This window comes from Fusarium falciforme, chromosome 8 (assembly GCF_026873545.1).
Source record: "Fusarium falciforme chromosome 8, complete sequence".
Taxonomy (NCBI): Eukaryota; Fungi; Ascomycota; class Sordariomycetes; order Hypocreales; family Nectriaceae; genus Fusarium; species Fusarium falciforme.
The window spans coordinates 2,889,451-2,908,062 of NC_070551.1; the positions used below are offsets into that span (position 1 = coordinate 2,889,451).

General features: G+C 52.5%; 7 protein-coding genes across 7 annotated transcripts; 5 read left to right on the plus strand and 2 right to left on the minus strand.

The window, feature by feature from the left end:
- Positions 1 to 795: 795 nt before the first annotated feature.
- NCS54_01069500 (Hypothetical protein) lies at positions 796 to 1,670 on the plus strand (the record flags this gene model as incomplete). Its single annotated transcript, XM_053155995.1, has 3 exons — positions 796 to 950; positions 1,005 to 1,110; positions 1,164 to 1,670. The coding sequence occupies exons 1-3, from the start codon at positions 811 to 813 to the stop codon at positions 1,668 to 1,670; spliced, it is 753 nt and encodes a 250-aa protein (XP_053011970.1). The 5' UTR covers positions 796 to 810.
- Positions 1,671 to 1,784: 114 nt separating this feature from the next.
- NCS54_01069600 (Hypothetical protein) lies at positions 1,785 to 6,425 on the minus strand (the record flags this gene model as incomplete). The annotated part of the gene is made up of 6 exons (XM_053155996.1): positions 1,785 to 3,070; positions 3,120 to 5,561; positions 5,614 to 5,863; positions 5,913 to 5,961; positions 6,011 to 6,039; positions 6,090 to 6,425. The coding sequence occupies 6 exons, from the start codon at positions 6,423 to 6,425 to the stop codon at positions 1,785 to 1,787; spliced, it is 4,392 nt and encodes a 1,463-aa protein (XP_053011971.1).
- Positions 6,426 to 7,377: 952 nt separating this feature from the next.
- Positions 7,378 to 8,462, plus strand: NCS54_01069700 (Hypothetical protein; the record flags this gene model as incomplete). Its single annotated transcript, XM_053155997.1, has 3 exons — positions 7,378 to 7,570; positions 7,622 to 7,967; positions 8,015 to 8,462. The coding sequence occupies 3 exons, from the start codon at positions 7,378 to 7,380 to the stop codon at positions 8,460 to 8,462; spliced, it is 987 nt and encodes a 328-aa protein (XP_053011972.1).
- A 108-nt stretch (positions 8,463 to 8,570) lies between these two features.
- Positions 8,571 to 9,640, minus strand: NCS54_01069800 (Proteasome subunit alpha type; the record flags this gene model as incomplete). Its single annotated transcript, XM_053155998.1, has 5 exons — positions 8,571 to 8,689; positions 8,739 to 9,338; positions 9,386 to 9,436; positions 9,516 to 9,535; positions 9,597 to 9,640. 5 exons carry the CDS (start codon positions 9,638 to 9,640, stop codon positions 8,571 to 8,573), a joined length of 834 nt encoding a protein of 277 aa, XP_053011973.1.
- A 586-nt stretch (positions 9,641 to 10,226) lies between these two features.
- NCS54_01069900 (RING-CH-type domain-containing protein) lies at positions 10,227 to 11,219 on the plus strand (the record flags this gene model as incomplete). Its single annotated transcript, XM_053155999.1, has 1 exon — positions 10,227 to 11,219. The coding sequence occupies one exon, from the start codon at positions 10,227 to 10,229 to the stop codon at positions 11,217 to 11,219; it is 993 nt and encodes a 330-aa protein (XP_053011974.1).
- A 1,647-nt stretch (positions 11,220 to 12,866) lies between these two features.
- NCS54_01070000 (Hypothetical protein) lies at positions 12,867 to 13,933 on the plus strand (the record flags this gene model as incomplete). Its single annotated transcript, XM_053156000.1, has 3 exons — positions 12,867 to 13,164; positions 13,223 to 13,650; positions 13,700 to 13,933. The coding sequence occupies 3 exons, from the start codon at positions 12,867 to 12,869 to the stop codon at positions 13,931 to 13,933; spliced, it is 960 nt and encodes a 319-aa protein (XP_053011975.1).
- A 1,426-nt stretch (positions 13,934 to 15,359) lies between these two features.
- Positions 15,360 to 17,203, plus strand: NCS54_01070100 (Hypothetical protein; the record flags this gene model as incomplete). The annotated part of the gene is made up of 3 exons (XM_053156001.1): positions 15,360 to 15,478; positions 15,553 to 16,158; positions 16,213 to 17,203. 3 exons carry the CDS (start codon positions 15,360 to 15,362, stop codon positions 17,201 to 17,203), a joined length of 1,716 nt encoding a protein of 571 aa, XP_053011976.1.
- Positions 17,204 to 18,612: the final 1,409 nt, after the last annotated feature.

The following is an 18,612-nucleotide window of genomic DNA, read 5'->3' on the forward strand; positions in this document are numbered from 1 at the left end:
CCCCCTGAAAACGCGTCCCTGCTTCATGATCCCCAGACCACCTTCTCGTTGCTTCTTCTCAGACTGGGGACCCATGGGAAGATCATCAGGGGGGGTGATGCAATGTGGCGTGGATACACGTTGTCAGTTTCTTGGCCTTCGCCGAGCCCTGCCCGGCAGATGGATATGCGAGTTGATCCTGTTGCGGTTGGTTCGTCTTGCTTTTTCAGTTGGCTTACCCCGTAGGCCGGGAAGGATTTAACTCTACTAACGTGGCAGGAGATGGTCAAAAAGAGGTGTTTTTTCAAGTAGCATGCAAGTTTATTGCTGCACTCAAAACTGTTAATGGGAGATGTATACGTGGATCAAACAATCCCTAATCAATTCCTCAAACTTCGATGACGTTGCCATCCCCTGTTTTGTTACCACTATCAGGCATATTCTCCGTGGACCTGGGCGGGAATGGTGCAGGGGTGTTTCAACACCGAGATCGCGCTTCATCTTGCTCAAGACAGCGTCAACCTTGAGCTTTAGAGAAGGCCGTTGACTCTTTTGCTACAATGGGCTGATTTTTTTCTTGGAGAATGTCAACTTGGGCAATATTTCTCCCTCCAACCTGTGTTATAACACCATGAAAATGTCAAGAAAGGCGACACGCGTCAAGTTCCTGGTTTCAGTGGCCAAGCTACCGGATCTAGCGCACGCCATCGTGCATGTGTGGGGTTGTCTCACAGATCCCATTCACCACCAAGTGAGATCTCAAAAGTCACTCACGAACCAAACAACAGCATCGACAATACACAACTCGTAACCATCCACACAGATCTCATCATGACAGGGGACAGGGCCCTCATCGTCGCCATCTCCGGGTGCTCATCTAGCGGCAAGACGACCCTCGCTCGGCTGCTGCGCGACATCTTCCCCAACACGTTTATCCTGCATGAGGATGACTTTTACAGACCTGAGGCTGAGTACGACAATCCTATTCGTCGGGGAACTAACATGTAGCTGACCATGGATTGTAGACTGCCTATGAGAGATGGCCTACTGGACTGGGATTGCCCAGAGGCCATCGATATCACTGGCATGGCTGATTCCCTGGCTTATATCCGTCAGCATGCCTCGTTCCCTGTAAGCCTCCTCTCTTTCAACTGCGAAGTTCTGAGACCAACTTTCTTTCAAAGCCAACCCTCGAATCCAAAGAGGATCAGAATTCTGTGGGCAAGTGCCCCGTCTCAGAGTCCACAATCGCCGCTCAGCGAGCCAAAGTCGAAGCAGCCCTCGGCCCAGACCATCCCCTCCGCTCAAACCTCCGCCTATGTCTCCTAGACGGATTTTTACTCTTCTCGCCCTCAATGGCTGCGATAAAGCCAAACCTAGATATCAAACTGTTCCTGAGGACCACTTACGCAAAAGCCAATGCGAGGAGAGAAGCGAGAGACGGATACGTCACGCTCGAGGGCTTCTGGGCTGATCCGCCTGGCTATGTGGACAAGATTGTCTGGCCAAATTATGTGGAGCAGCATGCTTGGATGTTTCAGGGCGGTGACGTAGAGGGTGAGTTCAAGATGGATGTGCTGGAGAAGGAGAGGATCAAGGTGCAGGACAAGGTTGGTGTTGATGGCGATATTGAAAAGACGTTTGAGTGGACTGTTGATACTATCTTGGATGAGCTAAAAAGGCAGATATAATCGATGCCCCAAAGTTTTGGATAAATCAGTTCTACTAAAGGCGGGAGTGCACTGCATCCAATACGAGCGCTCACCTACTACCCTGTGCATCCCCAACTTCATCAACCAAGTCATCTACTCCAGGTTCATTGGTTCCGCCCCAGGTTCCGCAGCCCTCTTCTCCTCATTCAGAATCTTCACGGCCTTTTCAGCAGCCCTGGTCATGATCTCGTCCTTGTTCAACCCCCCTCTCACGTCTGCCATCAGCCGGTCCCCGACCTTGAGCCGGCACACATACTCGGGTTCCACTCCATTGAGCACCGTGTAGTAATATTCGACCTTCTTTTCCTCAGCCAAAGCGCTGAGCTCCTCCTTGGGGTGCTTGATATGCACCTTGTCACGGACGATGCGTTCCAGGTAAGGCAGGATGCCGAATCGACGGAGGACACCTTCACACACCTCAGTAGAGCCCGAGTCAACCCAAACCGCACCGATGAGTGCTTCAAAAAGATCCGAGTAGAACTTCTTGGGCTGGAAGCGAGCTAGCAACGTCCACGGATAGTGCGTGCCGTTCTCAATGGCATCGACGATTTCCCTTCGCAGCGTCTCGAAACGTTCCACGGTTCTGACCTGCTCGTTACCGATTGCCGGCGAGGTGTAGCGCATAAACTGCCACAGAGCCAAGGTCTTGACGGCGTCTTCCATGACTCCATCGGCACTGACGTTAGTCTCTACTCGATGTAGACGATGCTCCAAGTTGACGAAAGCAAGAAACTCTCCGTTGACCATTGCTGTCTTGATGAGGTGGAGGTCTGAATGATGGAGCGGCGGTTTGACGTTGAACACCTTGGTGACGATGATATAGTCGAGTACCGCGTCGCCCAGGAGCTCGAGTTGCTCATAGGATCGCTGGTGAGTATCTCCCGCATACGATCCATGAGTTACCGCCTCAATCAGCAGCGACTTCTTGCGGAAAGGGTATCCAATCAACTCCTCAAGAGGTTCAAGGGTTGACGGAAGAGGTACACCATCTAGAGCGGAGCTGAAGAGAATATCCCAGCCTCTCCCAGCTTCATGCCAGTGACACTTATCGCTCAAAAAGACTGAAATGCACTTCAGGGCTTTGTCCATGCCTCCGTCCTGGAAGGAGGCCCCAATAAGTGCCTCTACGACGTCGGCAAGATTCTTGTGTCCTGTGATACGATCAAGAGGCTTGACGCTCTCTTCTGGAAGAAAGTCGTCAAGGTAAAGAGGCCTCCACTTTTCAGGCTTCCGCTCTTCGACGCTGTATGATCTTCCGGTGAATGCCTTGGAGAGGATGAATTTGGAAAGGCCGCTTTCCAGGCAAGCACGGTGAAGTCGTGCGTTGGAAACCAGCCTGTCCTTGAAGTGCACGAGCAGGCCTTCGGGCCAGAGAGGATCTATGATCAAGTCAGCGGGGGTCAAGGGTGGTACTATGAAGGGACTTACGCTCTGCATAGGCCTGGATGACTGTGCAGTATTTGAGAATCGAGTCTCCTAAAAACTCGAGCCGCTCGTAATCCACAGGCTCATGCGCACTCCGGGAGCTAATCGCCTCAAGTACCAACTGTAAGTCATTGACGCCCACGGGCTGCAGCAAGGTAGTTGATAGCTCTGAAGCAACGAGCTGAACCCCAATCTCGTGGATGATCGAGGGTATCAGCATTCCAACCTTGACAACTTTCTTCGGAACCATATCGACAGTCGTCCATGAGATGGGAAGTACCCGGCCATATAGCTTGGTGTTGACTTTCTGTTCCTGATTAGAGCTGTTGGGAGGGTGAAGCAAGTCCGCCCGTCGCGTCCACTTTTCAATTACAAGGTAAGGCTCGTCCTGCGGCGCCAATTCATACTCATAGAACGGGTGCTGCACCTCCTCTGGGGAAGGTTTCGATGGAATCGTCTTGATGTAGTGAAAGGGGCATTTTGAGTGATCTCGAACGAGAGCTAACCCGTTGGCCGCCTTGTCCTCGTTCCCCAGGAAAGGCATACCTCCGATGTGCTTCCTTGAGATGCCTCTTTCCTCGTAGATGACCTTGATTACATGCTCGCGGTCTTCCACCAACCACCGGTGTCCAAAATGAAGCGCGAGGAGTGTTGAGGTGTGGTCAGGTAGACTGGAGTTCTCGTCGTGAGAAATCTTCTGGGTCGAGACATGTTTGACGGTCCACCGATAGTCGGCATCAAGATACAGCCCAATATTCCGGAGCTGTGGTAGCTCAGCAGGGAGAGCAACGTCGAAACGGGCGGGATAGTCAAGCTCCTCGTCCCAGAACTCAAAGCCGTACAGCCATTTGTCCTCGGTCTTCTTCCAGTTCTGTGCCACTTGGATCCAAGGGTTAAATAGGGGCTCTGGCTGCAGATCCGAGTCTTCTTCCTTATCCACGGGGATCTTGTTGATGGGTAACAAGTTCTCGCTGACGAGTCCTGCCTCAATCAAGGCCACATAGGCTCTGAACGCGGCATCTTTCATGGCGTTCTTCTCCGATTTCCACGACGAGGAACTCCTGAACTTGCGCAGATTGGCTGGTAAGCCTGATGGCAACGTGAGTACTGCACGTAGCACGTCCTCACCAATCTGGTTCTGCTCTTTGTGGAAGATGTACTCTGGTCGCCGGTCGATGTAGTCTGCCTTGAACACAACCTGACAGAAGTGTTCCAAATGCTGTCTGGCATTGTCAAGATCTAGTCGCGCGCCAGAAGACTTGATGATGTAGTAAATCGAGTCTGTCTGTTCAGACCTTGCCAGTTCGTCCAGTCGCTCAAGTTCTCTCTGGTCGTCTTGATACCGTCTCTTCATGCTCTCTTCCAGTTCTTCCCAAGTGCGCGAGCTCGTTAGGGAGCTTTCCATGGCAATCATCTTTGACTCTTGCATACGAGCTCTGCCACGCCGCTGGATGAAAGACTTGAGCGTGGTTGTTTCATCGAAGCACACCACCAGGTTGCAGGCGGGGACATCTATACCCTCCTCCAGAACGTTAGTGGCCACAAGGAGGTTGACCACACCGGATCGGAAGTCTTCGAGGATCTGAGTACTGGCGCCGTTGTTGAACTCGTACATATTCTGGGTACGACTCCTGGAACTCGAGGTACCAACCATTGCACCCACGCGGTACCGGGCCTGGACGGACGGGGAACTGTTCAGGAGGTCGCACAGCACATTGGCCGTGGTTCTCTCTTTGACGAAGATGATGCCCACGACGTCTTCCCCGGCTGCCAAGAGTTCATGGATCAGCTTTGCAGCCTTGTGCGAGAGATCTGCCGACGTCGGTGGTTCATTTCCGAGAGAACTGATCGGAACCTCTCGCAGGTATCCCGCAAGGTACGTCCTATTCTCGTTGGACCAGATATCGTCAGGTGCGTCGACTCGAGAGAGAAAGTCGGCGATCAATCTCGAGATGTATCGATCAGCAGCCCAGCTTCCAAGCTCTTCGAGAATGTCCCTACTCCTATTCCAAAGGCCTTTCATCTGGTTCTGTGAGAACGTGTCGTTCCTCATAATGGCATCTCGGAGTCTCTTCAGATTCTCCTCGTTCCTGCAGCGGCTAAACCTGAGGACGTCGGGATCCGTTGCAATGTCCATCTTCTGGTAGGCAGTCTGCAGTGCCCGCATCAGGTTCGTCAATTCGGAACGTCTCTTAAATTCGTATACCGAGCGAGCCAGGTGCGGCTTGTTTACACATTGGAGCAGCTCTTCCCGGTGTACTGTCGGCGTCGTGCAGACGGCATCCATTGTGTTCTCGAGTGCCTCGATGCTGGCAAGATCTGATGATATGACAGGACTGGCAGTCAGCCCCAGGATAGCAGGCACGGGTAGCCCGGCGCTCTTGTCTTTGTGATAGAAGTTCAGCATGATCATTCGTCCGGCGCTTCTCTTGACGCAGTTGTGAACTAAGCACCTTCGTTAGCAGAGACATGGGAGACGGGATTATAAGTTGCTTACCTTCATCAAACACGATAAGCGCAAGCATCCCCATCTTCACGAAGCCGTGGTCAAGTGCATCGCGAAGAATCTCAAAGGTAGACACAATGATCCGAGTGCCGCCGAGAATCTTGGGCCAAACTTCTGGTGACCAGGCGTCGATGTTGAGTTGCCCGGTCAGTATCTTCATAGACACGGACGGATTTTGTTTCTGGATGACTTTGAATTGTTGCTCGCAGAGACTGACGGTTTTTCCGAGGAACCAGATGATCTAGGTTTTGTTCATGGAGTGTTCATTGGGGGCTTTATGGAATACGCACCTTGTCCGGCGAGCATTTCTCCAGTTCAGCTTGGATTCGAAGAACGGCTCTGAGAATAGTCAATAACCAAATCCTAAGAACATCGTGAACAGTCTTACACCTGAGTCTTCCCACTCCCAGTGTCCATCTGTGCAGTGTCAGCCAAATAGTACAGAGCATAGGAGACAAAGAACTGACAGCGACAATGACATTCCGCTCCAGACTTTGTTCCAGCATCTCTCTCTGGTAAGCTCTCGGGTTGATGATTTCTGGTGCGGGCGACTCTTCCTTGTATTCAAGGATCTCATCTCCACTGGCTTTTGTAATGTCGTCCGCCGGGATGACAGAAACCCTCTCTACAATCTCTGGGGTAGACGTGGCAGCTTCTTCAACAGGTAGCTTCTCAACTGATGAAGTGTCAGAGCTCCCACTCTCGGGGGACGGTGACCTCGGAGTCGCCATGATTGTATTCCTCTGAGAAATGACAGAGAATCGTAGTTGGGTGCCTCTTGTGGCTCTCGTACGCGAGGTCATGATACCTCGACGGGATTGGGCACCCGCGCGACAATAGGATGAAAGCGTCGGACGGTGCAAGACAGGAAGAGGCAAAAGAAGCGGTGCAAGGGTTCTCAACCAAGGAGCCGATGGTCCGAAATTCAAGCATGTGAGGGAGCGATGTTGTGAGCGCCTATTCATGGGCGAATATCACTGCAGGTCGGATTGGAGGAGGCCCACCAGTCATTGGACAAAGAAAGGGCTGGGCCGGCGAGGCGTATACGCACGGAGGAGAACGCGGGAGGCCGCTTTATGGTGTTGGTTGAGAAATAGGTCTGCGGGAGGCCGACCAACTCTCAGGGGAGGCCATGATTCACTGTACATGTGAGATGCAGCTGTATTGGACATGAGGTAGGTGGTGAGGTTGAGTTCACAGTTTCCTCCCAACTCTGCACTGTACACCAGTGGTGTGCAATTGAGGATTCTACGAAGATAGCTCATCAATTGTTTTTCCCTGATAATTCACATGGTTCTTTCAAATCCCGTGTTAGTATCGAAATAACATTTCTCGTCAAGCATCTGATCACATTAAAAGAGTCAATGGTGCTCGGATATGATAAAGAATTGATCTTGAATCCACACTGTACTGAGCGCTGGTGCTCTTGCCGTATTAGAGGTGTTGATAATAACGCTCATAACAACTCTCACCACCACAATTCAGAGCACCTTTGGTAACACATTGTTCTACTCCAATATACACACTCTCTATTTTCTATAAATAAAGCCCTATACCAAGACTAAAAGTCTCATTTTACTTAATTAGGAGTAACAAGAAATACACCGAGAAACCATTCCATAAATAGGGTAGGCATCGTTCCACACCCCTCACACCCTAGACACAACCATACCACGGAGAGGTTTCAACAATCCCAGTTTCCACAAAGCTCCAAGGCGCACACGAAATATTCAAAGGAACCAGATCCAAGCATCTATGGAGCTACCGGTGCGTACCGCTCAGGCAGATGATGCCATGGAGTTGTACGCAACCGGCTTCAACGCCTGGAACCAGGTCACCTTCGAGCCATCCGCAGTCAAGGATGAGCCGGACGACATCTTCTCCTTCACAAAGATCCTAGGGACACAAAAATTGGACAGAGTAGTATCCCAGATGTGCTACACAGCAGGTATATTCTCCACCCCATGATCACTGTCAGCTCTTAGTTAACGCAACCGAGTGCAACGCGAGGGCACATGGTCATTAGCTGGCTTATCCCCGGGCACATTGGTCTCTGGAAAGGCTGACCAAAGGTACCTGTTCGATCATCCGAGTGCAATCTCTGCAGATGGAAGGGTTCTCACGGTGGAGGGCCTCGGAAGGCCGTCCCAGGCTATCGTGGAATATCCGGCATTGGCTGCGTGGAGAACCAACAGAAGCACACGCTCCTGGCCCAGCGAGTCTGGCGTCCGCCAAATAGCTGCCTATAATGGGGGATTCGTCATTCTACATGAGGATACCTCTGTCTCAACGATGGGAGATCCACGCTTTGGGGACTGTCTAGGTCGTGAAGTAGATGAGTCCAGGTACATACACACAAACATCTTACGTGGCTCATGGCTGACCTTCATAGTCCTGCAGATGTACCCAGCCTCGTTTCAGATCTTCGTGAAATTGGTGAGCCTATCAAGAAGGTTTCGGCTGGAGGATACACCCTCGCTGCGTTGACAGAGGGTGGTGGGTTGTATCTCTGGGGTATGCAATCACCTGGGTCACAGAGTCGGCACCAGGCTTTTTCTGATCTCAGTGGAATACCCAACTATGTAGAGGTCGATGGAGAGAAAGACGTGCAGGATATTGCACTTGGAGAGTCTCACGCCATCGCCCTAACCACCGATGGTTGCGTTTATGTCGTGGGTGACAACACCAACGGCCAACTTGGTCTGGGAAGCGACTCCAAAGGCCCAGTCGAATCGTGGCTTAAGGTTCCCTTCAACCCCCCCTCAGGCTGGGAGGTTGTCGGCGTCGAAGCAGGCCCTAGGTCATCATTCATAGTCACAGCAAAGGCAAAGCCAAAATAGATGTCAAAGCTCATAAGAGCCGCCTTTCTACCGGAACCAGCTCTATTGAGCCCAATAACCCTCTCTATTGTACAAGGCTTCTCCTAGTAATCGTCCGCGTAGAAGTAATCATAGACTCGTCAGGTAATCCTCAATCTCTTGAGGAGTCAGCTTTCTGAAACGGGGTCCGACAGCCCCCTCGACGCCCTCGAGGCCCAGAAGATGCTCCGCGGGGGCACCAACGATACCTGCGTCATGTTAGAATGAGACCTCAAATCAAGAACAAAGGCGCCTTACCAATCTCAATGGTGTCTCCGTTCATCTCTCCCTCAATGTTGTCCTTCAAGGTCAGGAGCGCAATGTGGATGGCATCCTCAAGCTCGAGCTCCTCCGAGTATCGCTTCTCCAGGAATGTCTTTGCCTTGGTCGCGCTCTTGCCGATGGCCGTGGCCTTCCAGGGATAGTAACTGCCCGAGGGGTCGACCTGGTAAAGCATGGGGCCGCCCTTGTGGATGCCGCCAGTCTTCTTGTTGACCTTCTTCTCACCACCCTCAGCCTCGGCAGCCTCCTCCTCCTCAGGCTCGATGCCCTCATCCCAACCAGCGACCAACAGGCTCACACCGTAAGGTCGAACACCAGCGGACTGGGTGGCCTCCTGCATAACTCGCGCAACATCCTGCACCAATATCCGAGTGGGGGGGTACTCGTTGTAGATGCGCTTGTAACCGGTGTGCGAGACCTTGCGTGCGCGGTCCACCAATACTCGATAGTCAGGGCCCATGCCAGAGTATACCATGCCGATGTTGGGGGTGATGTTGCTGATCTTGGCGAGGGAGCTCTGGTCGGCGAGGGGGGAGGAGGACTTCTTCTCGGTGGCGAGGACGATACCGTTGGTGGCTTGTCAAGGTCAATAGCAGTTCATTGAGGTAAAGAGAGATGCGAACCTTTGATACCAAGGGCAGTGATACCCTGGTTTACGGCGTTGAGGGCATACTCTGAAGTGGCATGTCAGTTTCGGTCATTGCAAGGGCCACAGTTTTAGCATCCGGATGCTAAATGCCAAGTAATCCATACCGATCTGCACCAGCTTTCCGCTGCGACTCTGTCAGTGATGATGCTCAATAGCAACAGCAGTGTCGTCACCACAAGACATACCTGGGGGAGAATGTTGTAAGGGAGAAGGAGTATCGGTCCGCCATCGCTCAAGATGCTGCTCTTCTAGAATCGGGTGTGATGTTCTGGTTCCGCCGTGGGTTGAGTAGGAATTCGTGGGAATGGCAGGGAGATATCAAGCAAGCAAGGCTGCAACTGGAGCTTTGGTGTTTGGCCAAGCAGCTGTCGCCTCTAGGCACGGCCCAGCTGCGCGTCGAGCTCACCCGCCCGGAGCTGTGGTCGGAGAAGCAGATTATCCGAAATCCGGACAAGGAAGCTCCTTCCGACTCCACTCACACAAACACCCTCGTCAAATTGGTCCCGTCGTTTTTGCACAGCCAGCTTTCAATGCTTGCTCTCTCGGCAGGTTCGGTTGATTTCTTGGACCTTCTGCTGCGGAAAGCTGAGCTGGCCTTTTCACATCTTCCGTGATGATCTTGGCCTGGTGCTTCCCCCGCTCTCCTGCTGGCTTTGTACGATATTAGTCTAAGCTTTGCAGAAACATGTAGGTTGCGCCTCGTACGCCTTAGGTACGGCCGATGATCACTCAGCAAATTCCTTTGTTCTCCACGGTCACTACTTAACCCCCTTTCCTGTCTTCATCTTTACCTCCGCAGGTCTACATCAATCAACATGGATGCACGTCCGACATGGAACTGGTCCTCTGTAGGGGACACCTCTGCTCAGCAACATCCGGCGGAACCTCACCCGGCAGAACCTGAAGCACGGCGGCCGGACACGACACCACGCCCCGAGCCCCGAGCCGCGCCTAGAAACAGGCGTTATGGCACGCGCACGTGTCGTGTCTGTCTCGGCACCGAAGAGCCCAAGTTTCCTCCCGAGCCAACCACTACGTTTGGCATTGCTACGTCGTCGTCTCGACCGACCTACGTGTCCGATGATCCGGAACTAGGCCGATTGCTATCACCATGCAAGTGTAAGGGTTCGCAAAAATACGTCCACGAAGGGTGCCTCAACGCTTGGAGACTCGCAAACCCAATGGAGGCCAGGAACTACTGGCAGTGTCCGACTTGCAAATTCACGTATCGCATCTCTCGATTGCACTGGGGTTCTGCTCTGAGCAGCAAGTGGGCACAGATCGGCTTGACTGTCCTCTTCTGCATCATGAGCATCTTTATCCTTGGATTTATTGCGGATCCCCTCTTTGACCTCTGGTCCGACCCAATTGGGACCATTGGCGAGACTGTCACAAGCGTGGTAACAGATATCGAGGCCCTGAAGCCACCTCCACCGTCAGAGCCCACGTCATGGATCGAGCACTTCACCAAAGGCTTCTTCTCCCTGGGTATCGTCGGTCTGTTCAAGACCATGATCTCCGTCAACCCGTTCCACTGGTGGCAACTGCGAAACAGCGGCATGGCAGGCGGCGGCAGAAGACAGGGGACTGGCCGGAACCGCGTCGAGAACATTAACCTGATATTTGTACTCATTGGCGCAGCCACTTTCCTGATGGGTATCTGGAAAGGTGTTCAGAAGCTGAGTGCTCGTGTGCTCAAGAATGTGAGCGACAGAGTTCTCGATGTTGGAGAAGACGACGGCGATGATGATGATGAAGGGGACAATGCCAACGACGGGCCGAGCCAAGAGAGTAAGAAAGATCAATGAACGGTATTTTGGGTCTTTGTTTTTGAAGCATTACTCACGATTAGAGTGAAAGCGTGTTATTTGATGTATGCCTGTTCTGCACACTCTTAAGTTGCCTCGATCTTGCGCTTCCTTGTCAAGTCAACTAGTCTGTGTGCAAAGATCTACGCTCTTTCTGTGCCTTGAGCAAAGACCGTTTTGGCTCCTTGCTCGTCGGCCAGGTTGAGATTATCATCCATCCTTTACACATTGGGGCGCCCTTGGGCGTCCAAGACCATGTGAGGCATCTGCTGGGTACACTCCTAGTGCAGCGCAGTGAGCAGAAGGCCGAATGATGGTTGATACATGCTAGTCCGTGACTGTTAAGTCGGCATTCCTTTGTACTATACGGAACAAATCCCCGCCTTGCATGTGCGGCTATTGTCTCAGCCTTTGTGCGGTTGTGTTTTAGAAGCTTCATATCCTGAGACAAGCCACGGCTTGGTTTACTGCCGGTTTTCCGTCCTTGTCTGGGCATATCAGCCTTCTCTGGCTGTTATTACCCAGGTACCGAGACACAGAGTTTGTTCTGGTTGATAGAAGGAAATGCTATAGAATCACAGTCCGGAAGATTTTTTGTCCCTTCATTAACTCTCCGTTTTATTCTATCATCCACTTTGCTATTCCCTATGCCAATGTGTTCTTCAAGCATTACTGAACATAAGGATCCCGTCTGGAACGGACTTGATGAGATTTGGTTTGCTGGTGAGTGATTCTCCCCTCATTAGCTTAGCCTCTCCCAGGCCAGCTGCTTGGAAAACTGCAAGGGATGGCGACGGCGAAGAGCGACCTCAATGGGTGCTCTATTCTGACTTGCATGGGCAAAGCACTCTTATTCATATATATGGTTCAGAATCACTAGGATAAGGACTATGTCATCCTCAGGGGTACATGACTATTGGCTATGCTCTTATCTTTGGTAGGTAGGTAGATTATCAGCAACCTGAACCGTGGACGCTATTTACAATGATCCTGAGTGTTCACATAAATAACTCCTTGCCGTCTACCATCTCAACTGTCGGTTATTCCCGTGAGACTCAAAGATCAGCTAGGAACATCCTCAGGAGTAATATACAATGCAGTCATTGCCAATGTATTTCCACAACCATTCATACTGACGTGTTCGAAGTGCACCTTCTCTTGGTTCTAGACTCTCGAGAGTCAATGTCTCGGTCGGATATTTGTGAATCCGCCGCCGAGATGACGTTGGAACTAAAGTGGTGTTCTCACATCCCTGCAGCCAAATCGCCTGGCATGTGGGCCGGCGCCTCATGAACTCGGTTGAATCAAAAGGCCATCTATCACCAAAACCGCAACACCAATGGCTTGCTGATTGCCTCTGGAATCGCTCCGGATTGACTCCTGCGACGTCGCTCGTTTATGTGCTGTTATTCGCGACGGATAACACCTCCTTTCGACGCGAGATATTCGACTGCCCGCCCTCTTGCACGTTACACAGGTCCCTTGGTCTCCCTCCCTGAGAGTCAGCAACCGCCGATCCCCTAATCCAGTCGCGCTGGCCATATCAGTGACTTGGCGATTCGAAATTGAACCTCTTACCGATCGCGACTCCTGAACAAAGACATTTAACCCACTGCCGACCTTATCGCATCGGTTCGCTCGCTCAAGATGCACTTCGCATACCCCCCTCGCAAGAACTCGGACCCTCCACCTTTCCGACCGAGAGCCACACAACTACCACCATTTCTACGACGAGCTCGCCCGAGGACGCTGGTGCTACTTCTCCTAGGAGCTATTGGATGTCTATGGCTTCTTTTTGGATCGCGGGGAGAGACACCATACCGCGAGCATGTGCCATCAGGAAACCCTCCAGTGGTGATCCTGACGGTCCTCGATAATAGGCAATACAGCTCAGCCTACCTCAAGTCGATCCAAAACAACCGCGAGCAGTATGCGGCGAAGCACGGTAAGGCGAATTCTCACCTCGGATCTGCGCATCGCGTGTGCTGACAGGTGGCGGATAGGATACGAGGCTATGGTCGTAAAGGCGACAGACTACAACACTGGCAAATCTCCCCGCTCGTGGGCCAAGATCATCGCGATGCGCCATGCGCTGTCGCAGTACCCCGATGCCACCTTCATTTGGTTCCTGGATCAGAATGCCTACATTATGGACCTCGATCGGACTCTGGAGGCGCAGGTCATGGCGCCGGCCAAGCTGGAGAGCTTGATGATCAAGGACTGGCCAGTCGTGCCCCCGGATAGCATCATTAAGACTTTTAGCCATCTCAAGGGCGGGGATGCGGCCCTCATCATCAGCCAGGACGATACAGGCCTCGTAACTAACAGCTACGTCCTCCGAAACGGCGACTGGGCCAAGTTCTTTATCGAGACGTGGATGGATCCTCTGTACCAGAGCTACAACTTTCAAAAGGCCGAGCGACACGCTCTTGTAAGTAGTATCTTGCCAACCCGAAGCCACGTTCTGACCCCTTCTACAGGAGCACATTGTGCAATGGCATCCAACGATCCTCTCCAAGCTCGCGCTCGTGCCGCAGCGGACGTTTGCCTCGTACGGACGCAACAAGGAGGGCAACGCGTACCGGGACGGCGACTTTGTCACGCTTATGGTGGACTGCACCATCTCGGGTGCCATGTCCTGCGAGAAGCTGTCGCATTACTACCAGCAGCAGCTGACGACAAAGTACGGCGACGCTGCGGCGGCGAGGAGATGAGCATTTCTGAAGCGCGGTGATTCAGGCGTTTGATCTTTTTTCGATAGACTCGGTGGATTTTCTTGGGGAATCTGGAGGTGGAAAAATTACGAGGTATCTGTGTTGTGTCATGGCGTTGACGGTCTTTTTGAATCCATGTAGTCACATCCAAGAGTATACACTGGTTTGGATGCGACTGTCGAGGTGTTCAAGTCTTGTTTCATAGGTGAACGTGAAGCTGCATTAATTTTCCAAGCGCCTCGACCATTCCCCTCTCAGGAACATGTCTCCATTACCCTATGATGGGCAGATAGACGACCTCTGTATGGGTTAACGATATCACCAATCTTTCGTCTGTGGTCTAGCCCATCATCTCGGTAACCCTCGCATCGCGCGACTGGGATACCAATGTGGCCAGGCACTTTAGCCATGGCCTAGGGGAGTCCCCGACCACTCGTGCAGGTCAAGGATTCTATTCTGGAAGCTGGCCGGGGCGTCCTGCAGCAGATGCGTCACTAATCTGGGATGCTCGCTTGCTACCGGACATAAAAGGTTGAAGCTCATTGGTAGATTAAACACCGACGAGAGGAGGACGGGAACGGGGTTTTGTTGTAGGGTCCGGGTCCGGAGCCGTGATGATGCCGGGGGACCGGGGGGATGGATTGTACTTCGATTGATGGCTTTCAAGGTGGTTTCTTATTGATGAGAATGTTTTTATATACACAAGACGCTCGTCTAATAGTTACTCATATCAACAACAGAGCCTCTCATTAACAACGTTGTACATATCTTGAGCAAACTCGACGGCCGTGATATCATCGTCCACCAGTTCACAACACCCCTGTCACGCCCACCAAATCAACCTGGAACCCTCCACCGTCTTAACCCTGACCCATCGCTTGCTCGCTCTGACGGGCCGGAGGACCCTCCGTGAATCCAGACTACGCAGTGACGAACCAATTCGCCAGCAACACGAGACGAGACGCTGCTTGCGCCGGGACAAGGCCCTGAATAGGGAAGCTAGCAAGAGGGAATCTTTGTCGAATTGGTCTCTGGGTTGCCACAAGAAGTAACCATCATGTACAATGGCACGGCCTCCGCGGGTTTAGCTGCAGGTGTTCCTCGGCTCTTGACCACGTTTAGTGGAAGGACCGGCCGCCTCCAACGCCCTGTGCCCCCCTAATCTGTAGCGGGCTTGAGCGCTGAATGGAGGCCCACACCTCCCCCGGGGACCTCAGCATGTGATGGTCCCCGGCAGGTGGGCCCCCGCTAAAAAATATCCAAGTAGCGCCCATGCCCCCCGCCATCATCGACGTCAAGTTCCCTTTCTTGGAATCCTTAGAGCGCTTCTCCCCGTACTAATTCTCGTGATACTTCCTCACTCTGTCACTCATTTTTTTAAATTCATTGTTTCTCTTTTCCTGGCTTCTCTTAAGTTTGTTTAATCATGGCTTCAAATCCCTCCATGCCGGGCCTTGCTCGTCTGCCGGCGAACCTGCGTGGCAGCTTCGAGTCTGTCAAGCGCAGGAGACATGACGTCTCTTGGTCGCTGCTGAACCTCGACCTGTGAGTCGAATCGCATTCTACGGACGCGCGCCTGTTTGCGATTGATATAAATTGCTAACTATTGGTCCATACAGACTGCGCAATATCCTCTTCTTCCTCTTCGTCCTTCGATGGACTCGCCGCGCGTTCTGGCAGCTCAAGGGTCGCGGTCTCATCGGCTCCATCGTCGAGCTCTACACCAACATCCGTCGCATCCTCTACGGCTACTTCCTCCGCGCTCCCGGTGTGCGCGGAAAGGTCCAGAAGCAGGTCAAGGACACACTGCGCAAAATGTCCGACAAGATGGTCCCCAAGGATCAGATCCGCTATCTCACCCTACCTAAGGACGGTCTCCCCCTCGACGCCGTCCGCTCCGAGCTCGAGAACCTCGCAAACATGGACCATACGCGCTGGGAGGATGGCTACGTGTCTGGCGCCGTGTACCACGGTGAGGATGAGCTGCTGAAGCTGCAGACAGAGGCATTCGGCAAGTTCACCGTCGCCAATCCCATCCACCCCGATGTCTTCCCTGGTGTTCGCAAGATGGAGGCCGAGGTTGTGAGCATGGTCCTTAGCATGTTCCACGCGCCTCCTGGTGCTGCTGGTACTTCTACCAGCGGAGGAACCGACAGCATTCTCATGGCTTGTCTGGCGGCGCGCCAGCGGGCTTACCACGAGCGGGGAGTCACGGAGCCCGAGATGTAAGTTGTTTTCTTGGCAAGCCATTGCGCTTTGATATTGACCTATCTCGATAGGATTCTCCCCGAGACGGCTCACACAGCCTTCCACAAGGCTGCTCAGTACTTTAAGATCAAGATTCACCTCGTCTCTTGCCCTGGTCCTGACTACCAGGTCGACGTTCGCGCCGTCTCCCGTCTCATTAACCCCAACACCATCCTGTTGGTCGGCTCCGCACCCAACTTCCCTCACGGTATCATTGACGATATCGTTGCCCTGTCCAAGCTCGCTCTTAAGAAGGACATTTGGCTTCACGTCGACTGCTGTCTGGGTTCCTTCCTCGTTCCCTTCCTTGAGAGGGCCGGCTTCGAGTCCCAGCTCTTTGATTTCCGTCTGAAGGGTGTCACCAGCATCAGCTGCGATACCCACAAGTACGGATTCGCGCCCAAGGGTAACTCGACTGTTCTCTACCGCTCCGCTGAGCTCCGAACCTACCAGTACTTTGTGTCCCCCGACTGGTCTGGCGGTGTCTACGCTTCTCCTGGCATTGCCGGATCTCGACCTGGCGCGCTCATTGCCGGCTGCTGGGCGAGTCTGATGACGATTGGTGAGACTGGTTACATCGAGGCCTGCACCAAAATTGTCGGCACGACCAAGAAGATCGCCAATGCCATCCAGAGCACGCCGCTTGGTGGCGAACTCGAGATTCTTGGCAAGCCCCTTGTTTCGGTGGTTGCCTTTACAGCTCGTAACCTCAACATCTACGATATTGCCGATGGCATGAATGCCAAGGGATGGCATCTCAATGCTCTGCAGAACCCTCCTGCTATTCACGTCGCTGTCACTCTGCCCATAACCAAGGTCTGGGAGAAGTTGGTTGCCGACCTGGAGGCGGTCGTCGAGGAGGAGCGCGAGAAGGAACGTGTGCGAATCGTCGAGGGAAAGACGGCCCACGGCAAGGCTATGGGTGACACATCGGCACTGTACGGCGTTGCGGGATCGTTGCCAAACAAGAGCGTGGTGGTGGACCTTGCGACTGGCTTTTTGGATTTGTTGTACAAGGCGTAAGTTGCTGGGTAGTTGGCGAAAAGGGGAGCGCAGTGTTGGTGGCATACCTCATCCTTACTATGGTTACTGGAGTTGGCGTTTGTTTGGTGTTGAATGTAATGTTTGAAAGCACTGTTCTATCCCTTGGATACGGGGGATAGAAGGGATATTACGACGCGTACAAAGGGCCAGGTACACGGTATATGGTACTGTGGATGGACCGTCATACACACATTGTTAGCCTCACTTTTGTTTCTTTCACTTTTTATCACTGTCTGGGGGTGAGAAACTGCATCCTCTCTTCTCTCCTGTCGGCAACGGTCAATGATATCGAATCGGAAAGCAGTTGTTAACGCATTGTTTTTGTACAATGTTCCTTGTGCTTACCTGCACAGCTCGGCTGTTGTCGTGTTTCGGCAGATGCCTGTCTGGACTCCTTGCGTTGTGAAAATTTGAAGTTGTTGATGTTAGATACGCTCCCCTTCGGACAACCCAACCAAGGTATCTATGCGTATATGTATATGTAAAGACGGGAAGTCCTTGTTCAACTCAACTTGTACACTTGTCAAATCTCGATTCAACAGACTCGTATGTGTTTCTTCCAGATCGATCGAAACATGCGTCTCGAGAAGCCATCATATCGAAAGACATGGAAAGGACAAGTCATTGGAAACCTGGCAATAAGCAAAAATAGACTTCCGTTTCTGTTCTTGAGCAGTTGTCCCGATAGCGTCCATGCAAGCCATCAATAATCGGCTGCCTATGAAATATTTTTATCTTACGCGTCGCCGTGGTTCCCGTCCCCATCGTGCAACCCAAAGTGCTTTCTCTCACGAACGAGAGGGAGCCTCACTGTCTCAGTTGGCAAGCAGCCATATCATCACACCCTGTTTCGTAGGTCCCAGTTTCATTTTTTGCCTCCCGTTGATCATATACGCCCACCCATACACGAACAACCAACGCCCGGCTCCAGTGCTGCACGACGGAGCGGGGGGGAGGGGTCAGGATGTCTGGTTCAATTGGAGAAGGGGTTTAGAATAAGGCGGACAAGACGTTGGCGATCGCGGGGCGCGAACCAGGGTTGTCTTTCCAGTGTTGGCGGCCCCCTCGTGGACGTTGCGGCCCAATGGAGGAGGGGGGAGTGTTTTCTTGTCATGGGTTGGGGGAGTAGGAAGATAGAACCCTTTGTAATTTTCTAGTGAGGAGGGAGTATCCGAGACAGATTAGTTTGGATTTTACAATGTTGATTTGTGAGTTGATGAGAGGTTGGTGTGAGACGACTACTTGACACTTACACATGCACACACGTCTTCTTACTGTCTGGGCAACAAGATAAGACGCCTTGTAATATAGGTACCGTCAACTTTTGAAGCCTGACCTGACGCACAAGAGAAAGCATCGACAAGGAGGGGGGATCCATCCTCCTGCGC